Consider the following 26,247-nt stretch of genomic DNA (forward strand, 5'->3'; position numbering starts at 1 on the left):
GGATTTGGTTCTCTTGAGAGCCTACAGTGTCTGAACCGGTTGCCATGGTAACCGGGGCAGACGCGCAATTGCAGAGCAGCGTGACGGCAGCGTTGAACAACAAGACGTGATTTACACATTAGGAAAGCAATCCAAATGCACATTGACTCCAAACTGGACCGCAGTCAGTCTAACCATGATTCCATGTCGTCTCCCAACATGGATCCTGACAGTTTTAAGAGGGCTGATGGCAAATGGCCTGATCGTTGCTCTCTGCTTTCTGGCAGACGGCAGCAATGGCAGCGAGGGTGTGGAATGCTGGGAGGTTTTTCAAAGCAAAGGCAAGGTGTTGTTTTAAAAAGATGTGTTTAAGAAGGATAAATAATTATTGGAGGAATCCTGCCCCACAGAGCATCACGTGTTAAAATAAAGGATTCTGTGATGGAATAATACGTAGAACTCTATGGAGCTGCAGAAGCTGTTGTCACTTTCAGATCTACCTGAAGTCTGTAAGCCCCTGCAGAGATAATAACTCCCCCCCCAACAGTGTGAAGGAGGCATCCTAAAGGGAGAACTGTGGCAGCTTGTCAAGGCTTATAGAAAAACCTCCTAAAAGCACATGTCACACACTTCCTCGGTGGCAAGATCTCACCTACAGCAGACGTGGGTTATGACACCGAAAAGCATTCAAGTAAGGCGACCTCTCACACGCCACACCGTTAACAGGAAGTGCTCCAGCCATGAGAGATTGCGTAATATGGCTTGTATTTTTAGAGGAATCACAAAGCTCACAGCATTTTTCATGTCTGTGCTGTTTGTTATGCAGACTTGTCGGGCTCAGCGTTCATCTGCGAGGGTATTTACAACAACTCTGCCAGTACTGTGAAATGCAAAATACGGCTTCGGCTTCCAGCTTCAAAATTTGATTACAGGCGTGAAGAAAGTGCAGAAATTGATTCACAAGTGGTAAAACTCCAGAGCCAAAGCGGCATTCACTGGACTGTGATATGAATTTTAAAGGAGGTAAATAACTTCAGTTTCTGAATATTTCTCGAACTTCTTCGGAACTCTTCATGCTAGGTATGGTAATTTATTTACTTGTTAGCTTTTTATCTCACGGAAAAGGCTCTGCAGTTTCTGCCTTGTTCTCGGATTTACTCATTTCCATTTTATCTCCCTTGTTTTTCAAAAGCTCTCCGTCCGGAGCTGCTGAACATGAGAAAGAGCAACTTTCTCATGTACAATCCACTGAGGAAAAAACGGTGTTGCTTCTGATTCTTGCAGCAGGAAAGTGTGAAAAGCGCGGGTGTTGAGCAGAGAGGTGTCATTAGCCTTTTTTATGCTGTCATAATCGTGTGATTCCTCCCCTCCAGCACTGGACGCTGGCTGAATGAGTTTAATAATAAGAGAACATCATTTGTAACACCTTCCATTAATGTGATAATATCCTTTTCAGTGTCTTAATGCTTAGAAAAATACATTCCAAACTTTTTAAACTGCCAGAGTTTGGATTGCTATCAAAAAGATTTTTATTACTAAATTAAAATCACGAGACCTGATTTATTCACATACCTGGCCCGTATAAGCGACAGCTGATACAACAAGCGGCCGCCTGGAACTTCAAGAAATAACACTGCTAAATAAAGGAATAATGTGAATGTCAAAGTTAAGTATAAGTTCCGGGATAAGAGTCCTTTTTTCCCTCATTCCGGGACCCAACAAGAACTGGTAACAAAATGCATTTTAAACACAGGATGTTGCTGTTGAAGGAACATGATAAATGATATTTGAAGCTGCTCAGTTGATTCTACCACAGCCACACATCTGCAGAAACGCCTCAGCGAAAGTCTCCTATATACTCTGTAAATTACCTACTTACTTAAACCATCCTAATTCCCCGAGCTTGTTAAACCCTTTTGAAGTATTGATGCTTTTCAGTTTCATTATTTCATGTCAATGTGTGAAGCAGTGTGGCGGGGGCGTGCGTGTGTGGGGGGGGGGATGTGAGTTACAGCATCTGAGGCAACATCAGGGCAGGCAGCTGACATCTGTGCACGCTCAAAAATCATTCTAATGACACCCAACTGCCTCCTCATTGTAATTTTCAAGTGACCAGATGTGAGACTGCAGAGCTGGGCTGTTTTCTCAGGAACACTGCAAAGTGCTCAGCGACAAAGGATCCATCTATCTGTTCCATCTACAGACAGACAGAAACACAGGACAGAAGCACTCTCGTGAGATATTTTTGCCAGTCTAATTGGTTTGGAGCTCTGCTTTTTCAGATTCACCCATGCGCGAATGGGTTGTTCTTGATTATGGAATTATGAACCAGAAGCATATAACATTTAGTGCCTTTAAGGGAGGTTGTGCCACCGTTGGCATCAACGCAAACCAAGCTTGTTTTAGGAGGAATTCCAAATGAATCTCTGACATCAAAGAAAAGTGAGGAAATCTCATTACGTTTCTCATTTGGTCTCGGTGTCCGTGGTATCTGTATTTAATTCCTCCCAAATACCAGCATGTGCATCAGGCGGTTTTGGTGTCTGTCGCATTTTCATTATGAACAAGTTAACTGACCCATTCAAGCAGCGCCGAGCTGCCTTTTGTGGGGGGCCTGAGTAACACGAGTCGAGCTATCGGCAAAGGAAATCTCAGATACTAATCTCGCTCTTGCAAATAAAAAGCAGCCATCCACGTCCTCATTTTGCACGGCTTCAGCCAGGATGGAGACAATGATGAAAAGGGCACAGACACTACTGAAGGAACAGAACGTGAGTCGTCGGCCCAGATGGAGGACGTGATTCATGAATGGATTAATGACACATTTGTGTTCGTCACCACACACGTGTATTCTGTTGCCAGCGTTTGTGGGGCTTTTGCAACAGAATATTGGTGTTCTGTTGATGTGTGGCCTCCTGAACTGTCAAAACCGACATGCAAGCTTGAGCAAAAACTTGGGAAAATGGGAACCAGAAAGGGAAGCAGCTCTCCCCATCAGTAGCCCTGCTGGAAATTCTGCTCCAAGCTTTCACATTTCTAACCACGCAGCTGCCTTGTGAGAGGCCACAGGAAGGCTGAAGGTCAGCAGCACGAGGCTTGTGTCAGTGAGCGCACAAATCTTAGGATGGACGCTCCATAAGCGCTGTCCTCTAAATCTGATGTGCTGAAGGTCATTGGAGCTGCATGGTCTGAGCTTCTGCCAAACATCACTGCCAACATAAAGGTCACAGATGCAGCATGAATACCACAAGAGTGTGTCCTTGCTAGTACAGTAAAGGAAACAGGTGAACCAACATGGAAACAAGTTTACTTGATTTGTTCAACTGCTTTTCGGCTGTGGATCAAAGCTTTAACCGGCACAGTGCAGTGATGATTCAGTGTCAAGGCACCTCGAGATGACGGCAGGACTGAGGGTCAGTCGGGGTGTCAGAAGGGCAACCGCTCGCCCTCCTCCACACAGGTTAGCAACAATGTGCAAAGTCGGCAGCAGGAAGCAGCTCACACAGCACAGGAACGTTCCAGTTTTCTCCAGTCCTCACTCACAGACTGCTGTCAGTCCTCGCTAGGTGCCTGACATGCTTTCACCTCAGCCGTTCCTGGCTGCCACCATGCACCTACAGCACTACAGCTGTACCATCTTTGCGCAATTAGGGCCAGTCGAAACGTGTTAGTGAGTGAAACCTGTCAGGGTAACGTACAACCTGCAAGAGGAAATGAACGTCTAATCTTGGCGCTTCAAAAGGAATGTCAAAGCCATAGAAAATGTATTATTTTAACTCCAAATTAACAAGTGGGAGATCAATTGGATTTTTAAGCTAACTCGCAGCCTCAAATTGAAATATGAGTCCGTCTCAAGGCTGCTGCTTAATGTGTGATGAATGATTTTGCTTTAAAAAAAAAAAAAGTCTGGCAGACAAGCATGACAAATAATTAACTCAGAAGACATCATTTATACGATACTTGATATTTCATAAGCAGCATGCTGAGACCCGAGGGTGTAAAATGTTGTCCATTATCTAAATCTCATCTGACTGCTGTTGTCTTTTTAACTAATTTCCAAAGTCAGAGGTGCAGCAGCTGAGGGAACGTCAAGCAGCTGACAGCTACTCTCTGATGATGTCACCTGGGTTATATAAGTGGAGATTCACATACGTAGATGCATCACAAATGGGGGCGCTGGGTTACAAGCCTGATTATTTAATGGACCGTTTTCTGTTTTTAGGGAATAACACAAAATAATGCATGACAACACTCAGATTAGTTTGAGTTGTTGTGAATGAGAAAAGAGGAAAGGACAGCGGGTTGAAATGCGATGAAGTTTATTTTAGGTTTGGAAAGTCCCCGTGATGGAGATGAATGCTGCAGGTTACTTGGAGCCCGAGCGGTCCAGCTCCGCCAGCACAGCCACGTCCCTGGGCTCCTCATTCCAGACACTTTGGTCTGAAACATGCACCGGCGGCCTGCTGCAGGGGGGTTTGTAGGGCTCTGGCACGGCTCCTGCTGCTCCTCCTGGACCTGCTGCTGGGTTGATGTGCTCTTCTGGCCCTGTCTGGATCTCCTCCTGTAATGGCCAGTCTCAGGGTAAACATGGCATCATCCCATCTGTTATTTTATCTGGAGTTAACTAATGAGTCAACTATTCAAAATATAAGCTACTTTGAAAAGAAACCTACATACAGCACAAGCACTTTTGTGCTTGATAAGTACTTTGTTAAGAAGAGGGGAAAGAAACAGACCTTTTATCTGTCTTCCTTAAAATTTAGTAATTAGCTGACTATTGGATCCCTTAAAAGATAGGAGAGAGTGCATCTCCATTAGCAGACTCAATATTAATTGAAGACGGGGATAATGTTATTAGAACATACGCGTGTTTTTCTATCGCGCACAGCATGAAAACAATAGACGAGCTTATTTAAACCACATCATGTAGGAGGATTGTGAGTCTTGGTCTGCATGTTGTGCAAATACGAAGCAATGAGTCAACGCTCAGATGCTCATAACGCGCTGTAGGTGACAGTGAAATCAATACAGAGCAAGCAGGCAGATGTCTGTGTTCACTTTGAAGGGTACTGGGGGCGGCTGCCCCGCGTGCACTCACTTTAATGTTGGCAACTTTAAAAAGCATGTATTTCCCTTCCAGCGCTATGAAGGAGGCTAATTGCAAAAAGACGCCCCCCCCCAACAACCGACTGCTGCAGGCCCGACCCCGCGGGAAGAGCAGATACGTGCGCTGGGATTTGCCAACGGTGGTTTTCGTGGGAAGAAGTTGATATTTTGGGACATTTCACATAAATCGGATTAAGACGTAAGTGACATGTTTACAGGGGAAATTATGGCGTCTGTTTGATTGGAACGTAGGGAAGAAAGCCAACATTTACAGTCCAAGTGATGGTAAATTCACTGCAAGCAGGAAAGTAATTTTCTGATGCTGAAAACTGCCACCATAACAAAGCTGAATGGAGACTCTTACTTTAATGTATAAACATGACATCATTAGTATAGATGTAGTAGGACGGTGCAGCCGAGCGCATCAGAGATCCCATAAATAAAGAACATGCTGTTTGTGTGTTGCTCACCTAAATTGTATCTGTGACAGCGAGTGCGCTGTACACATGCATAGTTTAGGAAGAAGAAAAGGAATGATCACATGAATGTTTCACAGCTACCGCAGGAAGTGGTAAATGCAGCTCTTCCTTTCCCTCCTTTATGTACAGAGGAGTGACAGATTCGTTGCAAGATAGCCAGGTCCCCATAGATTTTCCACTTAATTACTAGAGTGGATTAAAATTAGAAGTGTGTGCGTGCGTGCGTGTGTGTGCGTGTGTGTGTGTGTGAGACAACAAAGCCTGTGGGCAGCATATGTGGAGTACTCATCTGCTCTGCTTCTTCGCTTTAATGAGTTCCTACATCACACACCTTTTTGTCCCGTTCACTCATAGCGATGACACATGCGGGGAGTCAGAGCGTGAGGTGAGCCAGACGAGCTCCTCCGGGGACGTGGCGGCGCTCACTCCGTTGCGAGTAACACTTCTTGACGTTGCTGCTAGAAGAATGGACATTTTAGGGGAGACGCTCCAAAGTCCAGAGGGGTTGGCCTGTTATCTTATGTGCTTAACAAAATGCCAACGTGGCTGGCCGGGGTCGTGTTGCTGCACTTTTCTGCAGGGAATTGTAAAGATCTGTGCTTCATAGCTAAAACTGATCCTTGCAATGCCACAGGCTCTAATGTAAATGAAGCCATACCTGATGGAAGTGCGCGGTGGAAAGTCACTCGTTGTGATAATGAACTCTATAATTTAAAAGGGCCCTCGTGCTCTAGTTGCAGTGAATCGCTGTTCTGCCCACGCAGGAGCCACCAGTCCCAAAAACTTTAATTTTGGATCATCATAAGACCTCATTATGCATTAACTGTGTATGCAAATGTGTTTTGTTGAGGGCAGCATATTCTGCACCACACACACACACACACACACACACACACCCTTTGGTTTTTGCCTCCTTCCCCTGCAGCATCCTCATTATTTTAGCTCAAACGCTGGTGGGAAATTCAAGCCGTACTCCATCTAAAGTCATCAGATAAATTGTTCGGTAACTCTGTTTGTGCTTGCGTTCTGACCCCTGTCCTATTATTTCAGAAGCCGTTATTTCAACAGTAGATAACAAGGGCAAAGGCAGCCGGGGGGGGGGGGGGGGTTATAACAGTCATTCATACGCTCAGCTACAACTTTTTCATTTCATGTTTTGTGTATTTGAACGGCACGCCTTGTAAGTACAAGGCACCAGTAATCGCACATGTCAAACTTCCCTGTGTCTCCTGAGGACAGTCATTGTCCTGTTAGCAAGGAGACAGCTGTCGCCCAGACTCCAGAATATTTTGCTCAGAGCAGAATTTGAGTAAAGTCTTTTTTTTTTCACAGTCATGCGACCTTAGAGCGAGGTATGTTTGTGCTTCAAAGCCCACAAAATTCTAGATCACCTGTGTGAGGAAGTAATATTGTTAGAATTAGCCATTTGGAGTATGATAGACTGTTTTTATTTACAAAGTGACTTTTTTTTCTCTACTTGCACAGCTGTTTGTTTGATGATAGCCACAAAGGTTTCAGTTGCAGACGTCTGGATCTTTCCACGATATAAAAGCACTTCATTACAAAAACGATGCGACACAGTAGCACGGCCACCCGTGGAAGATGTGCCATTGAATTCGAGGTAGAAAAACGTAACCACTGATGACTGATTTGACACACACTGCGAGAGAGTTCAGCTCGGGGGGGGTGCTCGCAGACAGGTAGGAAGTGACCGCATCCTGGTTTCTATTGAAACAAGAAGAGTGATGAGTGATGGAGTGAAGAGTGATGGAGCATGTCTGAGGAAATCTTGAAAAGTGCATTTTTCCCGATGCCGAGTGTCCTTTTCAGGTCGTCTGACTGACAGACCCTCGACTCTGAGAGAGACTCCATTATCTACACATCAGGTCTTTGAAGTGACACTACAAAGTCCACAAGTAGCTGTCGAAAACCAGGTCGGCTCTGAGAAAAGGGTGTCATGAACCCAATGAACATGAAGTAAAAACAGTGGACACGCACGACATGATGAGCTCATCTAAAATGTGAAAAACCTGGCAAGTGGGGGAGGTTTAGGATTTTTTTTTAAGGATCAAACACTTCCATGAATGGAAACTGCATTTTTACATAATTTTCCATCTGTCTCCTTTCTCTTGGCATCAGCATTTTGTAAAGAAAAGTGTGAAATATTTAAGGGGCTCCCATTTAATTTTGTAAGAGGAGCGACTGGGAAGCCACCAGTGAAGTCGTTCATCTTGGCACAAAGTATCCGCATCTCTGTGTTACAAATGGGTCTGGGATATACACAGATGAGACCCTGCGCAATAAAACATCTTTTAATTAATTTACTAATATACAGACACATTTTCGCTGCATGTCTCTTTTAAAAAAAGGTCTGGGTGGGAAGGGGGGGGTTGTTGAGTGTGTTTACATCTTCTTTACTCCATTATCCCACCATCAATCCAGAGCTGAGGCGGGACAAAACATTGACTTTACGTGTCGACTTGAATAGCCCATCAAATTCACTCTGTGTTTTATCTCTAAAAATAGAATGACTGAGTCACACACACAGGAGTGATTTTGCTGTCTCCAGATTTTGCAGGCATACAATTGAGCCTCCCAACGAGGACTCCCATTCTGTCAGTTTTTGTCTCGTCTAAAGGTTCCGTGTGCAGCCATTCAGCACCAGGCGCACAAACACAGGGTATCCTCCAACTCAGGGTCTCCAGTATCCCGGTTTACACCTTAAGGGCTTCGTGGACGCCGACGGCAGACAGCCGGCGGTTGATGTTACGATAGCGGCAACGCAGAAGGTCACGATAAGTTGACCGCAGGTCCCGATTGAAGAAGGCATAGATGAAGGGGTTCATTAAGGAGTTAGCGTAGCCTAGCCACAACAGCGTGCGTTCCAGCCAGAAGGGCACGCAGCTACACTCTACCCCACAGATGAACGGCCGGGCGGTGGTCAGGATGAAGAACGGCAGCCAGCAAAAGCCAAACACCCCCACAATAACCCCCAGTGTCGTTGCTGCTTTCTGCTCCCGCTTGAAGATAGATATGTTCCTGCGCTCGCGGTTGAGGAGGCGGGACAACGCGGCGCACTCTTCTGCCACTCCGGCAGGCTTCAGGCCCTGCATTCGCAGCGCCTCATTAGCCTCCGTTTCTAGGCGCTCGCGGCGGGAGAACTCGATGAAGCGGTGCTTGGCGCCGCTCTTGCGGGCTGCCTTGAAAATCTTGTAGTACATGACCAGCATGACCAGCATAGGAATGTAGAAGGCTACCGCCGTGGAGTAGATGGTGTAGCCAAAATCTTGACTGATGAGGCACACACCTGCCTTGTGGATGTTCTTGGCCCAGCCGCAGAAGGGTGGCAGGGTGATGGAGGCTGACACCAGCCACACCCCCAGGATCATCTTCGCCATCAACTGACCATTTTGTCGTGCTGGGTAGGTGAGGGGCCGCGTGATGCCCAGATATCTGTGGAAAGGCAAAAAGAAAAGGATTAACTTCTAGGCAGGTATATAATGTAAAGTGGCTCATTTTCATATTTGACATTCGGTATTGACCCCGTTATCGCTGCTTAATAAGTGAATGTTGTCTTCTATGGTGACAATGACCAGTTTCACAGAACGGTCTTGATCTGAGCTTCTTCTTTTGCTTTGGAAAAGTTGGCAGGTTCTCATGTGGGAATAAATCAAACAGGCAGCTCAATGATATCAAACACCATCTGGAGGAGTCCCAAAAAATTAACATAAAAGTGGGAAAATAGCCACAAAATGATAAATCTGTGTCTACATCTCTGTTCTGGTTTAACGCCCAGACACTTCATGAGCATCAAATGCATCATTGACAAAAGCTGCAACTTTTTCTACTCTTTTTTTTTTCTCCCGGCAGTATTTCAGAATTTCACTCCATCTCAACGAAAAGGCAGCGGTCGCCCGCTCGCCTCGCCATCCATCAGTGATGCCATAAGCACCCTGGTCATCACACCCAGTCAGCCTGAGTGGGTTCCACTTCATCAGCAGCTTAGATAGAGAGCTTACACGAGCCAAAGCCCAACTACAGCTCGGGCATTTATTAAGGTTTTACAGAACTTTGCAAAGTACAGAAGTGCTAATCCAGGGCAGCCTTTTAAGGACAGGCGCGGACAAAACAAGTAACCACAAAAATGGATTTGTCAGCAGTTCTTCCCTCGTTCGAGGACCTGGGTGAAATTAAATAGACTATTTTGTTATCATGTTTCAGGCAACATCTCATACAAAAGCTTCATTTTGGGTGTTTCCTGAGCTTCCCTTGGCCCAGGTTACTTACAGTGGGGGAACGTTATGTAATAACAATAATTTTTGTTCATCCACCAACCAATCCCTCAAGACCTCTCTTCTTGCTGGCCTATTACCCTCGCTAGCATGTGCAGTACATTAGCTTTACAAGAGCAGAGGAAAAAATCCCGGCAAGCAATGTCACAAAGATACAAGGCAGATGCTGAGATGGGTGGACCACCGGCTGTGGGAATTTAGAATAAATAATGGAAACACAGTAAATGCATTATTCATGCATAACAAAGGTGGCTGTGTTGCTTATTTGTGAGGATGGCGTGTCTGGCTCATCCAGAAATAAATCTCACGTTCTGTGCATCCAGTCCCTATAGCTGTGTTTCTTTCTTCATTGTGAAGACAAACAGGAACATAAACGCGTTTAATACTCCAAGTGTGAGTGGCTGTGGGATGTCTGCTTGCTCTTGGCGCATTTTGACATTAAGGGATTAAAGATAATGAGCCGTTATTCTGTACATTGAGTTATGACAACATCCAGCTAATGGTGAGAGTGCACAGCAAAAATAGCAGAACACTAAAACTGACAGCAAACATGAGATAACATGAGGATGGGCCTCTTAATTTCTTTTTTCTAGCTTGATGGTTCTGCACCTTATCAGTAAGGAATCAGCCGTAGTGGTGAAGGTCACGTCGGAATTAAACTCCACACTCAATTTCCTAGGTACCTTTGAGGAAAACACAAACTACTTTGACACAAAAACGTAACCCTGAATATGAATCTGTCAGCAAATGAGCCAAAATGGTTTCCAAATTTCCTACACGTCCTCCTCTTCACTTCTGAGTGATTCTAATTGGCAGCAGCTGCTGAGCTCAGTTGCTTCACCTGTTTGGACACAAACACACACAAGAAGTTTAAAGAGCTCCGAGTCCATCTGAATGTTTGATTTAAGAAATGTTAAGAGTTTGGAGCCTTTTTTTAAGCAGTTTCATTTCCCAGGAGGATCAGTTGTTTGGTGTCTCCAAGACAATCGGGAAGAAAACACAAAGTGTTCATCTGGTCAGATTAGCTACTAATCCTGAACGAATCAAATCAATCTTTATGTATATAGCGTCTTTTACAATCAAAATTGTTTCAAGGTGCTTTCCAGAATCCCAGGGCCTGACCCCAGACAAGCAACAGTGGCAAGGAAAAACTCCCCTTTAACAGGAAGAAACCTTGAGCAGGACCAGGCTCATCTAGGGGGATCCTCCTGCTGATGGCTGGCTGGGTAGAGAGAGAGAGAGGAGAGGAGAGGAGAGGGAGAAGGAGAAGGAGAGGAGAGGAGAGGAGAGGAGAGGAGAGGAGAGGAGAGGAGAGGACGGGCACAGAGCACAGAAACACACACAAAATACACTATTTATACAGCGGGTTAGCGGGGCCAGAGGTCATCATGCAGCTCCGAAGGCGGCGATACCTGTAAATGAATACAGAAGGGGGGGGGAGAAGCAGAAAAACTACACAAGAATCAGCATAACTAGTCTGCTTGATGAGGAGGAGGAAAGGAGAGTATGAGTATGATAATTTGTCTGTCTATGATAGTAACTGGAACTACAGAATTAGTAACAATAAGCTTTTTCAAAGAGCTAGGTTTTAAGCCTAATCTTAAAAGTAGAGATGAAGTCAGCCTCCCGTACCTGGACAGGGAGCTGGTTCCATAGCAGGGGGGCCTGGTAGCTAAATGCTCGGCCCCCCATTCTACCCCTAGAAACTCTGGGAACCACAAGTAGACCAGCATTCTGAGAGCGGAACGGTCTATTGGGCTGGTAAGGTGTCACTAGCTCCTCCAGGTAGGATGGAGCTAGGCCTCTGAGGACCTTGTAGGTCAAAAGAAGGGTTTTAAAAATTATTCTAAATTTAACGGGCAGCCAATGAAGCGACGCCATTACAGGAGTTATGTGATCTCTTTTGTCAATACATGTCAGAACTCTGGCTGCAGCATTTTGGATCAGCTGGAGGCTTCTTAAAGAGTTGTTTGGACACCCTGATAATAAAGAATTACAATAGTCCAGCCTGAAAGTAACAAATGCATGGACTAACTTTTCAGCATCATGCCGCGTCAGTAGTTTCCTGATCTTTGTGATGTTCCTCAGATGAAAAAAGGCACTTCTAGAGACTAATTTAATGTGTGAGTTGAAGGAGAGATTTTGGTCAAAGGTTACTCCAAGATTCCTCACAGAGAGACTAGATGTTAATGAGATACCATCTAGATTGATCATGTGATCTAATCTATCCCTGAGAGGTTCAGGACCAAACACCATGACCTCAGTTTTTCCTGGGTTAAGGAGGAGGAAATCTGAAGACATCCAGTACTTTATGTCTTTAAGACAGGTCTGAAGCTTCACTACCTGCTCTGTCTCCTCTGGTTTCATGGATAAATATAGCTGAGTGTCATCAGCATAACAATGAAAATTTATCCCATGCTGCCGAATAATGTTCCCTAAGGGAAGCATGTACCATGTGAAGAGGATTGGTCCAAGTACAGAACCTTGAGGAACTCCGTGGCTAACCCTACTGTATGAGGAGGGAACACCATGGACATGAGCAAACTGGTATCTATCAGATAAATATGATCTAAACCAGTCTAGTGCCTTTAATCCCAATCACATGTTCCAGTCTATGTAACAGGATGCTGTGATCAACTCAAAAGCAGCACTGAGGTCCAGCAGAACCAGCATAGAGACCAGTCCATGATCTGAAGCTATGAGAAAATCATTAGTAGCTTTAAGAAGTGCCGTTTCTGTGCTGTGATGAGCTCTAAAGCCTGACTGAAACATCTCAAACAGGCTGTTTCTCTGCAGGTGCTGCAGTAACTGAGTCACCACCACCTTCTCTAGAACTTTAGAGATAAAAGGAAGGTTGGATATTGGCCTATAGTTTGCTAACACATTGGGATCCAGTGATGTTTTTTTAAGCAACGGCTTAATCACTGCCACGAATCCAACGAATCCAGCCCCCTCCTGTTAAGATTGCTTTAAATATACAACAATGGTTCATAAATTCCATGTGGAGCATGATTTCCTTTCACCGTTCAGCTTCAAATATCTGTTAACTACTTCCTGAAACACTTAACAAAAACAGCTGAAGCACATAATTGCATGAATATTCAACTACTTCGGTGACACACACGGTGATGTGAAGTGTTTCTCTCATCTCTGGAGGATGTGGAGCAGATACTCTCAGCAGCAGCAGTCATTTGGGACTGGGAGGCCAGAGACAAATATTGAACCCGACCTAATGGAGAGTTCCATTACCCCTGCGGGGCTGCCAGGTAGGGCACAATCAAGTAAACAATTTTCAGCTTTGAAACTCTGTAACCAGCTCTGCGGTGAGCACCAGTCATCAGTCATCTCCAAAAGCACCTCTCAAGCCCTTTATATCTGAGGGAGGATGTACGGTGAAATATTTACCATGCCGAAATAGCTTTGGGCAGAAGAGGGGTACTTTTAGAATGGGCTCGCTCTCTCAAAAAAACAACAAAAAAAGTCACAGAGAAATCTACGGGTCTGTGAATTCAAGTTTTGCCAAAAAAACTTTGCAGAAGAATCCATTAAAATGTCCTGTCCTGCTGCACTTGAGGGGAGGCTATAAACAGTCTCCTCTTGAAGAGATGAGGGCCTTTTGTGCAGCGTGCCTGCTTTTGATCTTCCAACCTGGCTGCATTTACTTCAGGCACAGTTGCTCTGCTCTTAAACAGAATTAGTTATTTCATTATGTAAAATAAATGAATGTAAATACAAAAATGTAAAATAATAGCCATCTCAACTATGAGCATTCTCAATGGTGGGATTCTCCAGAACGAGGAAACCGTTCCTCCAGGAATGCCCCGACCGTCTCCCCATTGGGGGAACCCCCACAGCACACCTGACTCAGAGATCGTTCCTCTCAGAACAGCCCGCATACGACACCAGCTCGGCTGTAGTTTTCCTTCTCGTGAGAAAGTGATCTCATCTGACCTGTTTAAAGTCAGTACAAGTTTGTGGTGAATGAGTAAACAGCATCGTTGGAGGTTGCTGGTTTTATTTTGTATCTCATTTTGACTCTTACGTAAATGCAACTGACTCATGCCTGAATAGACGCACTTCTTCCGTCACATTTCTTCTTATACCTGCACAGCTGCCAGCTTAGGTCAGACTGATGTCAAACAGCCTGCGAATAGCCATCAGAGCTAAGTTTAGCCACGGAGACCACGGAGGAATGTTTGTGAATCACAATTGTGTCTGGCGACCACTAAACCACCGTTTGTACAGTTTGTGCGTCACAGATTTGAGTGAGCATCATAGAGCATCACTTTATATAGTTTTCAGTATGTTTCCAGTGATCTCATGGCAATCTCTGCTCAGCCCTTACGTTTTTTGAGCTGCAGCCATCTGACCAGCAGAGACTGGAGCATGGTACGAGTGAGGGGCTGATATTCGCACAGCTATTTGCAGGATGGGGAGCTTATGTTGGGGGGAAAAAACACACTTTAGAATTCCATCACACTCATTATTTAACACCGCTCCCTTTCAGCTCCTTCGCCAGAGTCAGCATCCCAACAGACTTCTGGAAATCTGAACCTTCACACTCCAATAACAGCAGCCATGAGAGATCCTCTCTGTGCTCTCATGTCCCTCTTGTACCGTACATTACCCTGGTCTTTGTGTCCATTTGAAAGCTCATGGAGAGAGACTGAGAAGTAAAAGATAAAGGTTTTGTACTTTTTGTCTTTCAAATATCCATAGATGTCAGAAGATTGCTGAGATCTTTCTGTGTGGTTTTCAGTAACTTCCTCAGAGCCTTAGGCTACTGTTGCACCAGCTGATTGCTGTCTACTTTTTATGCATGTAGCCTTTTTTCCCTGTCATTCCTTCAATAGGCTTCCATTATCATGAATGATTTGTGATGTGTGTAGCTTCCAGACCTCTACAGGCTTCTGTTTGCAGGAATATTACATGCAGGGGCCACAAAGACGTTCTCATTTGCATGTCCCACGTCACATCTAAGTGCCTTTACTGCACACAGTGACACGTTTGCTGTGTTCAGCGTCCCCCTAACAGCTCGGCTATTTTAGCGCGCTGGCAAAGCTGTCAGATTTTAATGAGTTGTGCTGATCCTCACTTCACTGTTAGACAAGTCTGTTAGGCAGGCGAAGAAGTGCCGGAGAGTCCATCATCCTCTCCCTTTCCCGTCATGGTGCTGCGAGAGCACGAGTGTGAAGAGCCCCTCCATCGTTGCCACCTTCCTTCGGAGCCGTCACCAGCCCCCCTGACTCTCACACTCCTACTAAGGCCACCTCCAAAAAATTGAATAAGCTTCAAGGAGGTCTGAGATGCATGGAAGGAATATAATTCTTCAATAGCTCCTGCTCTGCTGCTGACCTTTTAGGGGGAAAAAGTTTGTAATTTTGTTGCCAAGGATACAACCGGCATCTCCTCGCTTCAGTCGAATCAGTTTTCTTCCAATTTGGCGTCTCACCGGCGGTTCGTATATCTGGGGAAACGGGACGGACCATTATGTGCCATCATGCGGTGGCTCAACAAATGTGACAGGACAGCAGAGGAGGAAATATATCCCATTTGTTCTTCAGGAACTACAGCCTGTGTGTAACATCCAGCAGAACACTGAGACTTTTATCACCTTTTATTTTGGGGAACTGAAAATATCAACAATATTTCATGAAAAGAAAAGATGAAAATGTAAAGCTCATTCATTGACAAAATCCTGGTATTTTTACACACTGCATAAATATTATCTGTCTGTTAAATGTTAGTATGATAAGAATATAGAAGCCCACAGTCACTCCCATATAGGCAAATATATTTTAGTTGAGACAAATTGTGCTTTGTACTTTACAAAAATAAACAATTTAACATCTGCTAAGTTGAAAGTCCCGCTAAGGCTATAGAAGCTTTGTATTGTGCCAGATAGGTTAAAATATCAGCTGAATGCAGCCAAATGTTTTAAATGTGCAAGTTAAATTGAATAGTTTAATGCAAGTGACCTTAAACTTTGTGTGTTTGAAAGGTTACAGGTCGGGTCACAGTTCCAGGAAAATATACAATGAATTAATTCAGTCTTTTACTGAGAAATATTATTGTTGAAACTGGTTTAAGAAAGGTGAATGTGATGTTCTATTCTAATTTGATCAGACACTCCAAGGTTGTACCAATAAAATCAGACAGACGGACGTGATTGTCGACGAGAAAGTCAATTCACTTTAAAGTAATTTTGCACCAAATGACCACATCAGGACTTCAGACACAGACATGTAAGTTTATGCTTGCGCACAAGCGGAGAATCTTCATCGCTTATCTTCACAGCGAGGGCTGAGACAGAGACTGAATATTGTGTAAATTCGGAATTTCACTTCGCATTTTTCATTTTGGCCTCCCTGAAGGGTCCCTAAAGCCGCGAGCAGCATTTCTCCCACGCGTCAGCAACGTGAAAAGACATGATGATTTTCTGCTTTGTTACATTAGAATGATCTGGGAAATATATCATTTAATCTTCACCCACAATAACAAGTAAACTCAGCAGAATCCAAAAATATAGATACTTGGGTACACAAGCTTTGTGGTTTTATATTATTTATGGTTGTTAGTCAACAAGGTTAGAAAGGAAAAGCCTAAAAATAATTTTAGGCCCTTATGCATATTTTATTGAGTTGACTTCCTGAATGCATTAGCTTAGCGTTATAAGTTATTTTAATATTTTAATGCTGTCTTAAATATGGTCCTTCCTATCCTCATTTGAGCTCATATATGTGTATTTTCCTTCATATACACGATTCGTGTGATGACATTGCCCCACGATGTCACCATCTGTCTGTCGTGCGGCATCATTTGAAAGAAATGAGCTAAATTGCTGCTGTAGGTGAATAAACACAGCTGTGAAAACAAGGTAATGATCCTGATAATCTGGTGGAATAAAGGTCAGTGTTGCATTTCCAGAGCAGTGCGCATAATCAGGGGCAAACAAGAGCCCGCATAAACAGCGCATCCAGCTTCATCTGGGCCAAAGCATTATTTTCAGCAGTCCACAATAGTGGATGGGGCACGAAAAATCAACTCTTAATCACCAAATCTTTAATCTTATAAGATTTTTGGGGGATGGTTAATGTGAGAAAGTCCCCCATCTGTGCCTGTCAGATCGTTTCCCTCACAGTCGCACACGCTACCACAGAAGCTGAGCTGCAGAAAAGTCCTTTACAGCGATGTGCCTCAAATTAGGAGAAAAGCACAGACGTGCCTTAACCTTGCTGTGACACGGAGTAAATATAGTGCACACTCTCCCATCTCACTGGGTCTACTTCCATGCACACATCCTCACAGACACTCCCACACAATCCACACTGCTGCACCGCTCCTGGCTAGGCAGCTAATCTTTTTTTTTTAGCTTCCTAATTCTGAGAATAGTACGGTACATCTTTTTCTTGTTGATATTGATGCAAACCATGTTTTATTAAGTGTTCGCATTACCATCTATTTTGATCATTTTATATTGTTTTTACATGTAAATGAGTGAGAATAGCTGTATAAAGTGTATTTTTTGCTATTTCAGAGTTGATAAATGAACCTTGTTAATTAGCATCAGTGTAGCTTAATCACCAGAAATAACAACAGCGTCAATAACTAAGCAATAATTGATTGAGTGATGAATGAATCAATCATTCGTTTTCTGTTGAACCCTAACAGGAGTCTCAGGAGGTGCTGGGGTAAAGCGCTCCAAAGTTTCAGACAGGACTGCACTCACAGGCACTTTAAAGCATGCAAGAATGGCTGCAGCGCTGGTCCGTGACCCAGTTCTGGTGGTCACATCCAAGGTTCTGTGTCTTGCCCAAGGGAAGTTTCCTTCATTTTTTTATCACAAACTTCATTAAGTACCAAAAAAAAAAAAAAATTACCGCCATGGAAGTGTAAAATTAAAACTGGTTTTCATCTCAAAAATCTCATTGCACAACTTCCTCTTGTGTAACAATGAAACCAAAGTTTCCATCTAACTAACACTGGTGCTACAAACAGCAATGCTTTTCTATATGAACAAACAGTTCCTTATTTTTTCTGCTGAGAAATGCTCCAATACTCGAATTCCATTCCATATCGATACGCCAAAAGAGCAAGCAAAGATAAGGAAGAAGTACAGCTGGCTCTTATTTCTGCTCTAGCTTGATGCTAAATCATAGAACCGCAAATACTAAAGCTGGAGATATAAATATTCAAGGTATATTATCAAGGATTCACAAGATGATGGATCTCTCCGCTGCTTCATTATACAAAAAATTATCCTCAGCGTTTGGTAAAAGCTTGGTGGCCCTTTGTTTCAATCTTGATGAATAATGAACCATCTACCAAACACAAAGCATGATTCATGCCACACTACTGTCACTCAGCTCTTTGCTGTTTTCTCCTCGCTGCCTCTGGAGATTGCTGGCTAAATAGACTGACAGGCAGGGCCAAACAAAATAAACCTCATCTCTGAATTTTGACTGCTCAGTTTCAAAATGTACAGGGATGGCGACATATAATGCAGCTCTTCAGGAACTTGCATCATAACGTTGTTAACTCCAGCTCCAGCAAGGATGCAGCAGTGGTGTCACTGACACCATGAGAACAGCGTAGCTACAGTGATGAACCCTGTGCCACAGCCTGACATGAACTTCCTCAATAATGCAGCGGCAGTCTGCGACCGCCCGAGAGGCATATGTTTTCACTTACACGTTTCTGTTTCGTTTCCCACTGTTGAAAAATGATGGGTCCACAAATACTTGCATCCGTATGCCCCGGCATCAGAAAGACTGTTTGATGGGTCAAAATGTAAAACAAAGAAACCACAAAGAATTCAGTCTTGCGAAGAGAGCAGCACAAAGGGGAGCAGTCAATCTGAGGGATGAAGACAGAAACAGAGAAAGGTGGCGGTGCTTTTAGCTAAGGTCACTGTTGTTGTTGTTGTTGGGGTTTAACGGCAGCAGGATGCACCACTCTTCAGGCCAATTTGTGTACAAGTGCAAGAGCGAAGAAGCACCGCGACTGAGCGGCACAGAAACCCATGATGCAGAGCAGTTCACACCACGACACAACTTTGAAGCCCACCCCCTCCTGAAAAACAGGATGTGAAAGCGCACCGTCGGTTGTCAGAGTGAATTTGCATAAAAAAATGACACAGTAAAGCACAACGGGTGAAGCAAAGTTGAAAAGGGCGGAACACCCTATACAGCACCCGTCAATTGTCGCCGTAGTAACTTTTAAGCAACACACACCAAACATTTGTCTGCATCGCCTGTAGTGACTCAAATTTTAATCAAGCTTATTTTAAATGGAAAAGATCAATGAGCCAAACTGCAAATCAACATTAGGATATTTTACCTATGCATGAAAATCCAGCGCAATAATCCTCCAAACTACTCACCTCTGGTTGTCACTGCCAGAGAGATTGCATATATTTCAGCTAAAACAGGGTTAAAGAATAACCGTGACATGAATGATGAGCCGCCGCATTAAATTTGTTCTTTGATTTTCTGCTCTGCTTGGAGCCGTTGCTCCACACGGGACCCAATCTGATCACGAAACCCGAGGATTCCTGTTCCACCTCATGTGCCGCTGCATTAGAAGTCAAACAGGGTGGAAGCAAAGCTGTGGCTGATAATAGGAGCAACATTCATCAACGACTTAACTTAATGGTGCAGGTTTGCTTGAGTAATGATTGAACATGTTTGCATCTCAAAACCCCTGAAATATAGAACTCTGTGTAAACTGGCTGGATCACAGGATTGAACAAATCACTGTAGGATGCTGTTTAGTATGGAAACACACTTTCCGCCTTCCCTCGTGAGCACAAGCGGCCTTTGATGTGTTCACACTGGCCTATCTATCAGGGAGACGCCCAACCCTCCACGCTTCAGCGAGGTGGCCGAGCAGTTGGGATGCGGGCGGCGCCTGTGGGAACGGAGCCAGGCGTCACATCGGATTACCTGAGGCTGCATCACCCAGGTGGAATGCTGCGACCCCCCAGCTAGGACAGCCTCTCTTGGGACAATCATATGCACCACCCTCGCAGAGGAAGGAGGGCGGGTCAACGCGGGGGCTGCTTGAGAAAATCAGCTCATCGGTGACATACCAGTAGGCAGCGCTGATGTGAAAGCTGTGGCTAATCCCGCCGCCATCCACAGGCGGGAGCAGCAGCGAGATTTTTGGACGAAAATCCCCAGCAGAAGCTTAAAGGTTTCATCACACCTACACTTTGTTTCCTTTCCAGCAGAACTTTAGCAGGAAAGTTTACTCGGTTTTCATGTTACATGATGCACTTCTTGACCTAAATCCAACATATCAAAGCAGGTTATTCTTGATCTGCTGCAGTTTTAGCTCTGTCTGCCGCTCCACAATCCTTCCACTGTTCCTTTAATGCTGGCTTTTTCTTTTCTTTTTTGGAGATGTCTGAGAAGAACTGGTGAAAAGGACAACCTACTCTTCCCACAGTTGTGAATAAATCATTCATATTTGAGATTTGAATTATTTAACATACAGCACATTACTCTCACTGATGGTAAAAAAAGAAAGAGATCTTCAGTTTTAGGCAAGTTCTTCAGGAAGTGCATGCTGGGATATTGCGTCAAAAAGGAGAAATCGAATGAAACAGACGTGCACAAACAGCCCTGATTTTCAGACGACACTGCTGTGAAGGTTGGGTCGAGGTGTAAGTGTGTCAAAGGTTCAGTTTGCTGCATTTAAGTTTCACTTATGGAGGATGGAGAAGATGAATGGGTAGTGAACCATAAGCAACGCTTCCTGGCTGCAAATCAGCATTTGCACCCACGGTAAAAAATCAATACAATAGCGGAAGTCTGCGGTCAGATTCCTGCGGTTGACAGGACTGATGACCTTTTCTGCTTCTGCAAATCTGTGAGGAATGACTGCAAAGCTAATGTTTACCTGAGACGAGTACAGAAGATAAAACGCTTGTGTTGCTGATGTAAACTGTTGACCCAAAAGCCAACTTTAAAGAAAATCCAGGTTTTACGGAAGCAAAACTCATTATTTTGCTTTGTAAATATGTGAATTAATATGTGTGAATATCTGAACATTATGCCCATTTTTGAACACGTAATTTTTGATTTTTTTATATACTAACAACACTAAACAGTATAACTTTGAAAAACTGTCATTATGTTTTAATTGTGAATACGTTAAGGCTCATCAGATATATTGCTATTGGGCCCTCACCAAAGTTATTTCTTATGATTACATCAAACCTTTTGTGTAGGTTTACGACTAAAAATTCTTTCCAGCATGGTCGGAACATAAAAAACATTTTGTTGCATGAACTACCTTGTTAACTATTTAGATTCTCAGATAAATAAAGAGAGAGTTTAAAAATATTTACACATTTCTTGTAAAGACCTCTCCAGGCAAAATGCTAACTTTCTATTTATTTAATTAAATGAGACGTTGAAGCTGTTTTACTCTGAAGTCCTGGAAAATGACGAGGATGAGCCATTCCTGATCCAGGCAGGGGTGAGTTTATGTCATGTGTCTTTTTAAGAATTTAGAATCAGAAATGTTAGAAAAGAAGACATGCTCTCCTCTTTTTCTGGTGGCTTTATCCATATTTGGTCTCTCTTTTAAATATTTAAAATGCCTCAGAGTAAACAGTTTAGCCAGTAAACTATTGCACAACATGACCCACGGATGTTGACCCACGGATGGATGGATGGATGGATGGATGGATGGATGGATGGATGGATGGATGGATGGATGGATGGATGGATGGATGGATTAGCAAAGCCCCCAAATGCAGCTTTCAATTAACACACAACCTATAAGAATTGTATTAAAACTCTACACTTCTGGGAAACAAAAAAATCAATAATTTGTGTTATGCTGTCATCAATCATAATATAACAAAATATATTTGTGTTGAGCGCAGTGACACGAAAGTACAAAACTGAACAACGACTCATTTAACAGCTCCACTGTGTAATTGATGTGGGACCAGCATATCCTTGTGGCAAAGAGGAGCTTTATTTGTAAATCTCAGTATAACTTCATCCATGTGAATCTAAATGTGAAGTAAATTTAATATGTAATATTTAGGTTCCAACAGTGAGAGCTGGCAGCTTGTTTTAGCTGAAGAAGCTAAAATTAAAAAAAAAAAAAAAAACCACCCACGTGGTTTAAAGGGAGACTCTCAGGACTCTTGCTAAGGTGGATGGAGAATTCAGTAAAGTTGTTCTCCAGCAGGACATTAGCAGCATCTGTCACATCCTGTCAACTCCCAGCAAGGTCAAGAATCCACTGGCCCCATATACAGTGGGTGGTCGCTGCGTCCACAAACGTATTGGCATAACCTATAGCCGCTCCCCCATGGAGATCTGGCAGATCATCATCCCCAGAACTCCCAGTTGTCATCATCCACAAGCAAAGCTGTGCTTAGCCTGAGCTTCCCTTAATTCATTTGTCCCTGCATGGGACTCTCCAATTACAGGATCTTGCTCCCGCTAATCAAGTGTCTAACTGGCAATTTGTGACTCTGTTGAATCAGATTTATTATGCCACTTGTGATCATGTGTCAAATATCCTCTATTAATTCATTACAACAGGCCTGGTTTGTAAAATCAAGGTTAAAACAGTTAAGGGCAGCCTGTCCGTAAAGCAAAATGCCCTCAGCTGCCCTTGGTAACCTCCACCCCATAACCTCCACTAAAATAAAAATCTTTTCCTATTGATGGTGGCAAAAAAAGCAAAGTCTCTTTGTAAAGGCACCTCAGAGCGATGGGTTATTGGTTTTTCTGACCTAATGTCTGACCCCTGGTGACAGGCTGCAGGGGAAGAATAAGCCACGCCCCCTTTACATATTTCACTTCCTGGTTAGGGGTTAGGGTTAGGGGTTTGGGATTAACTTTAAATATCCATCTAACAAAGTCCCTTTATCCACCACCCCCATTCCTGAGAATGAGTATTAGTGTTATCTACTCCACACAGATAATCATGATTGTGTCACTTAATTAAAGTCAAAAAGTTAAAAAGTTCATCCTGACTCTTGTTTGCTTTGTAATTAGAGTCTTTAGAGTTTTACAGTAGCTTTTAATTGGATTCCTTTTACTGCTATTTCATTTTGGTTAAAGCTTCATTTAATTTTCAGACCTGTTGTCTAAATTAAGTGGTTACATTATCTTTTCTTATGCCTTTTAACCCATTTTAACACTACATTATAAGCACACATAATGACCCTCGCTTCACCCACAACTAATCCAGTTACCTTCAAACCCTGCAGCCTAAAACATTGAGGCTTCTATCAGACATACAGCTGACCGGCTGCCTCATCACGGTAGGACAGCCATGATCTACTTCTTTTAATAATGCCATTGGCTCTCTTGTTTTTAGCTCCGTGGGCTCAGCACATCCACTAAATCTACAGTTGTACGAGAGGATAACATTGCTTCAGTGGGGAACTGGTGGTTACTGAGGCAGAACACTGATCTCATGACTTGTATTTGGTTGTGGATCGTACTGGGAGCAGTGGACCTCTCTCATTTGTCTCAAGCTATCAGGATCATTTGCTAATACAAAACCCAAAAGAGCAGGGATGCGGAGGATGGGCTGCAGGGGCTTCACGTAGTGCCAAAATTGAAGCAACTCATGTAAAAAGAGGACATGCTGGAGCTTGCTTTCATAAATAATTTTCCAACACTGTTGATGTAAAACAGCAAGGTGGCAGTGAGTCAGAGCAGAGCCAAGCAGAAAGTACAATTTGCAACTCCTGTGTAATAAACGGGTTTGAATGTAATGGAGACATAATCAGGAGCAGATCATGTCAAATGAAGTTTGTCTGACCTGGTCTACAGATCCTACAGACACATCACCTCTAATTCTAATTGTTTGCATTATCTGACTGCTGATTTTCTGCTTCATGGGTTTCAGGCATGCTAATACCCTCTATTAGGCCATTCCTTTAAATGAGTTATCCCATGTGCTGTGTACCATAAAGCAGTCCTTCCTTATTTCCTGCCTAATTCTGAAGCCATTTCAAAGATTCAAACAGATGGTTTGAATATTCAGAATGCATCTGGAAACTCACCTGTCCACGCTGATCACGCACAGGGTCATGATGGAGGCCGTGCAGCACATTACATCCATCCCGATGAATATGTTGCAGAATACCTCTCCAAAAAGCCATTTGCCCCCGGTGAGATCGGTGACTATCACAAAGGGCATCACAACTATGGCCACTGACAGGTCCGCCACGGCCAGGGACACCAGAAGGTAGTTGGAAGGCTGTCTCAGTTTCTTCACCACACTCACTGCGATCACCACAAGCGTGTTCCCCATCACCGTCACCGCCGTGATGATCGCCAGCATCACCCCGATAAAGATCTTCTGCGGGCGCCCGAAATCCAATAGCTGCTCCCCGCATGACTCGTTCCACATGCTCGTGGGACTGATGGTGACCAGGACGGTGTAAAGACGCTGCAGAGTGCCATTTAGAACTTCGGAAATATCCTCCTTCTTGTTAAAAGTGTGCTCGATTCTCGAAGTATTGAACATCACGACAGCGTTATCTCAAGAGCAATGCGAAGGGCGCCTCGCCAGTGCCAATTACGCGCATGTTTGGATTCGTGCAAGCCGCGCTCGGCTCCCCGTCAGCGGTTTGAGATGGATTATATTCCCAACGAACCACATCAGAGACACCAACAATTCACTGACGCTGTTCACCGAGTTCTATTTAGAAAGCAGTCCAGGAAGTGCGATAGGTGCGCGCTTCATCCCTGAAGAAAAAGCAACTTCCATAAAGAGAGGGAGACGATAAAAGTTACAGGTCTGACGCGAAGCAGCAGCTCCAAATGTGGGACTCGTTTCACTTAAAGGGCAAACGTGGTCTGCTCAGGGAGTTGCGTTGCGCAAACCGCACCTATCCGTGTGACTCATAACTGGAGACGCGCTGGAGTGGCGCGACGCCGCTTCCGAATCCGAATAATTCACTCTCTTTGCGCACGAGCAGAAAGTATTCCCCCCCGCACCTCCCACAACGACATCGAAATAGCCTGCGTGCTATTTAATTCTGTAAAGTTGAATTCTATAGATAGAATTTTATTTTTTCCATCTCTATTGTCTGCACTGGCCGAACACGTGAACAAACACAACCGAATCACTTCAGCACCAGAATCCCTTCAAGTTCAACTGAATAAAATCATTTATAGTTTTAATGATGCCTAAAAGAGGTGGTCTGTGATCTAAATATACATTATGCAATTCCCACAAGCCTCTTTAATGTGACAAGAAATGAGCCTGCAGCCATTTTGTCATCAATCCAAACAAGGAAAATTATTCTTTATAAATACATCACAGCAATAACGTTATTTGACAGAAACCACGTGTTTATATACTATTGTGTACTTTTTAGTTGTGATTTTTGTTGTCCAGAATGAAATCAAGCATTGCCAATGATTCTAAAAAAGAGTGACACCATATGGGAAAGTCTCTCTTAACATGGCCCCTTGCAGGCCACAACAGCTGTGTCCCCCCACCCGCCCCCAGGCTTTGGAAGGACCCTGTATGTGCTTTTTTATTTATTTATTTTTTCCCTACCCCACAATTCTCTCAGCCTGCCTTCACTGAGCCATCACACATCAGCCACCACAGCCGTGGCCTTTACCTCGCATTACCTACTGGCCTCTGACAGACAGGCTTGTAATGACTGTCACATCAGATTAACGCCAGTGACCAGTGCCAGTGAGAGCTCCTGCTGTCACTAAGATTTGGTCTTTTCTACCAAAACTGATCACAGAAGCATCAGAGGAGACGGGTCTGGGTTCCAAGGTGGAAAGCCTCGGAGATGAATGCTCAGGGCTTATGCAAAGCACCCAGCGAGGGTCTTGTCTGAGGGGTTAAATGGGTTTGGATTACTGCTCCCTGACAGCAATGATGAGAATCAGTGAGATAACAAATGATTCTGCAGAACCTTCAAATAATCCTTTCCTGGAGGAATGGAGGATCATTCCCCAATTTCCAATTCAAATGGAATTAATCAAGTCACCATTTATTACTCACTCTGAACTCACAGAATGGACCCGGCCCAGGCTGTCGTCTACCAGCCTTTTTCTGTTAACTTTTCATTTTTCAATCAGTCACAGTTAATACAAAATAATACTTTTACCTGCTTGCTGGGCAAAGAGGCTTTAACATGGTTAATGACATATTTCTGGAATTAAGGTGAATGATTTTTCTTTTATTATTTCAGTCTTCATTTGCAAACTGAGGCAAAACAGCTATAAAACTGAAACTTTATACGAAGGAATGGTTGAACCAAGCAGAAAATGCAAAGACGATGCCTTGATGACAGTTTTGAATGTTGGATTGACAACATAGCAACACCTTTTAGAATAAACAAGCTAAATAATGTGGACCCACAAGTGAAGATGGTA

General features: G+C 43.8%; 1 protein-coding gene across 1 annotated transcript; it reads right to left on the bottom strand.

The window, feature by feature from the left end:
• Window positions 1-6,989: 6,989 nt before the first annotated feature.
• Window positions 6,990-24,802, bottom strand: htr7c (5-hydroxytryptamine (serotonin) receptor 7c). The gene is made up of 2 exons (XM_057033629.1): window positions 23,904-24,802; window positions 6,990-9,017 (listed from the first exon to the last, which is right to left on the bottom strand). The coding sequence occupies exons 1-2, from the start codon at window positions 24,368-24,370 to the stop codon at window positions 8,279-8,281; spliced, it is 1,206 nt and encodes a 401-aa protein (XP_056889609.1). The 5' UTR covers window positions 24,371-24,802; the 3' UTR covers window positions 6,990-8,278.
• Window positions 24,803-26,247: the final 1,445 nt, after the last annotated feature.

This window comes from Takifugu flavidus, chromosome 5 (assembly GCF_003711565.1).
Source record: "Takifugu flavidus isolate HTHZ2018 chromosome 5, ASM371156v2, whole genome shotgun sequence".
Taxonomy (NCBI): domain Eukaryota; kingdom Metazoa; phylum Chordata; class Actinopteri; order Tetraodontiformes; family Tetraodontidae; genus Takifugu; species Takifugu flavidus.

What these genes read in the sequence shown, in the direction of transcription:
- htr7c (XM_057033629.1), bottom strand. Translation starts at nt 24,370, where the DNA reads ATGTTCAATACTTCGAGAATCGAGCACACTTTTAACAAGAAGGAGGAT. An exon ending in TGCGTGATCAGCGTGGACAG is followed by an intron (nt 9,018 to 23,903) that starts GTGAGTTTCCAG and finishes GCCTTTCCACAG; the next exon opens with ATATCTGGGCATCACGCGGC.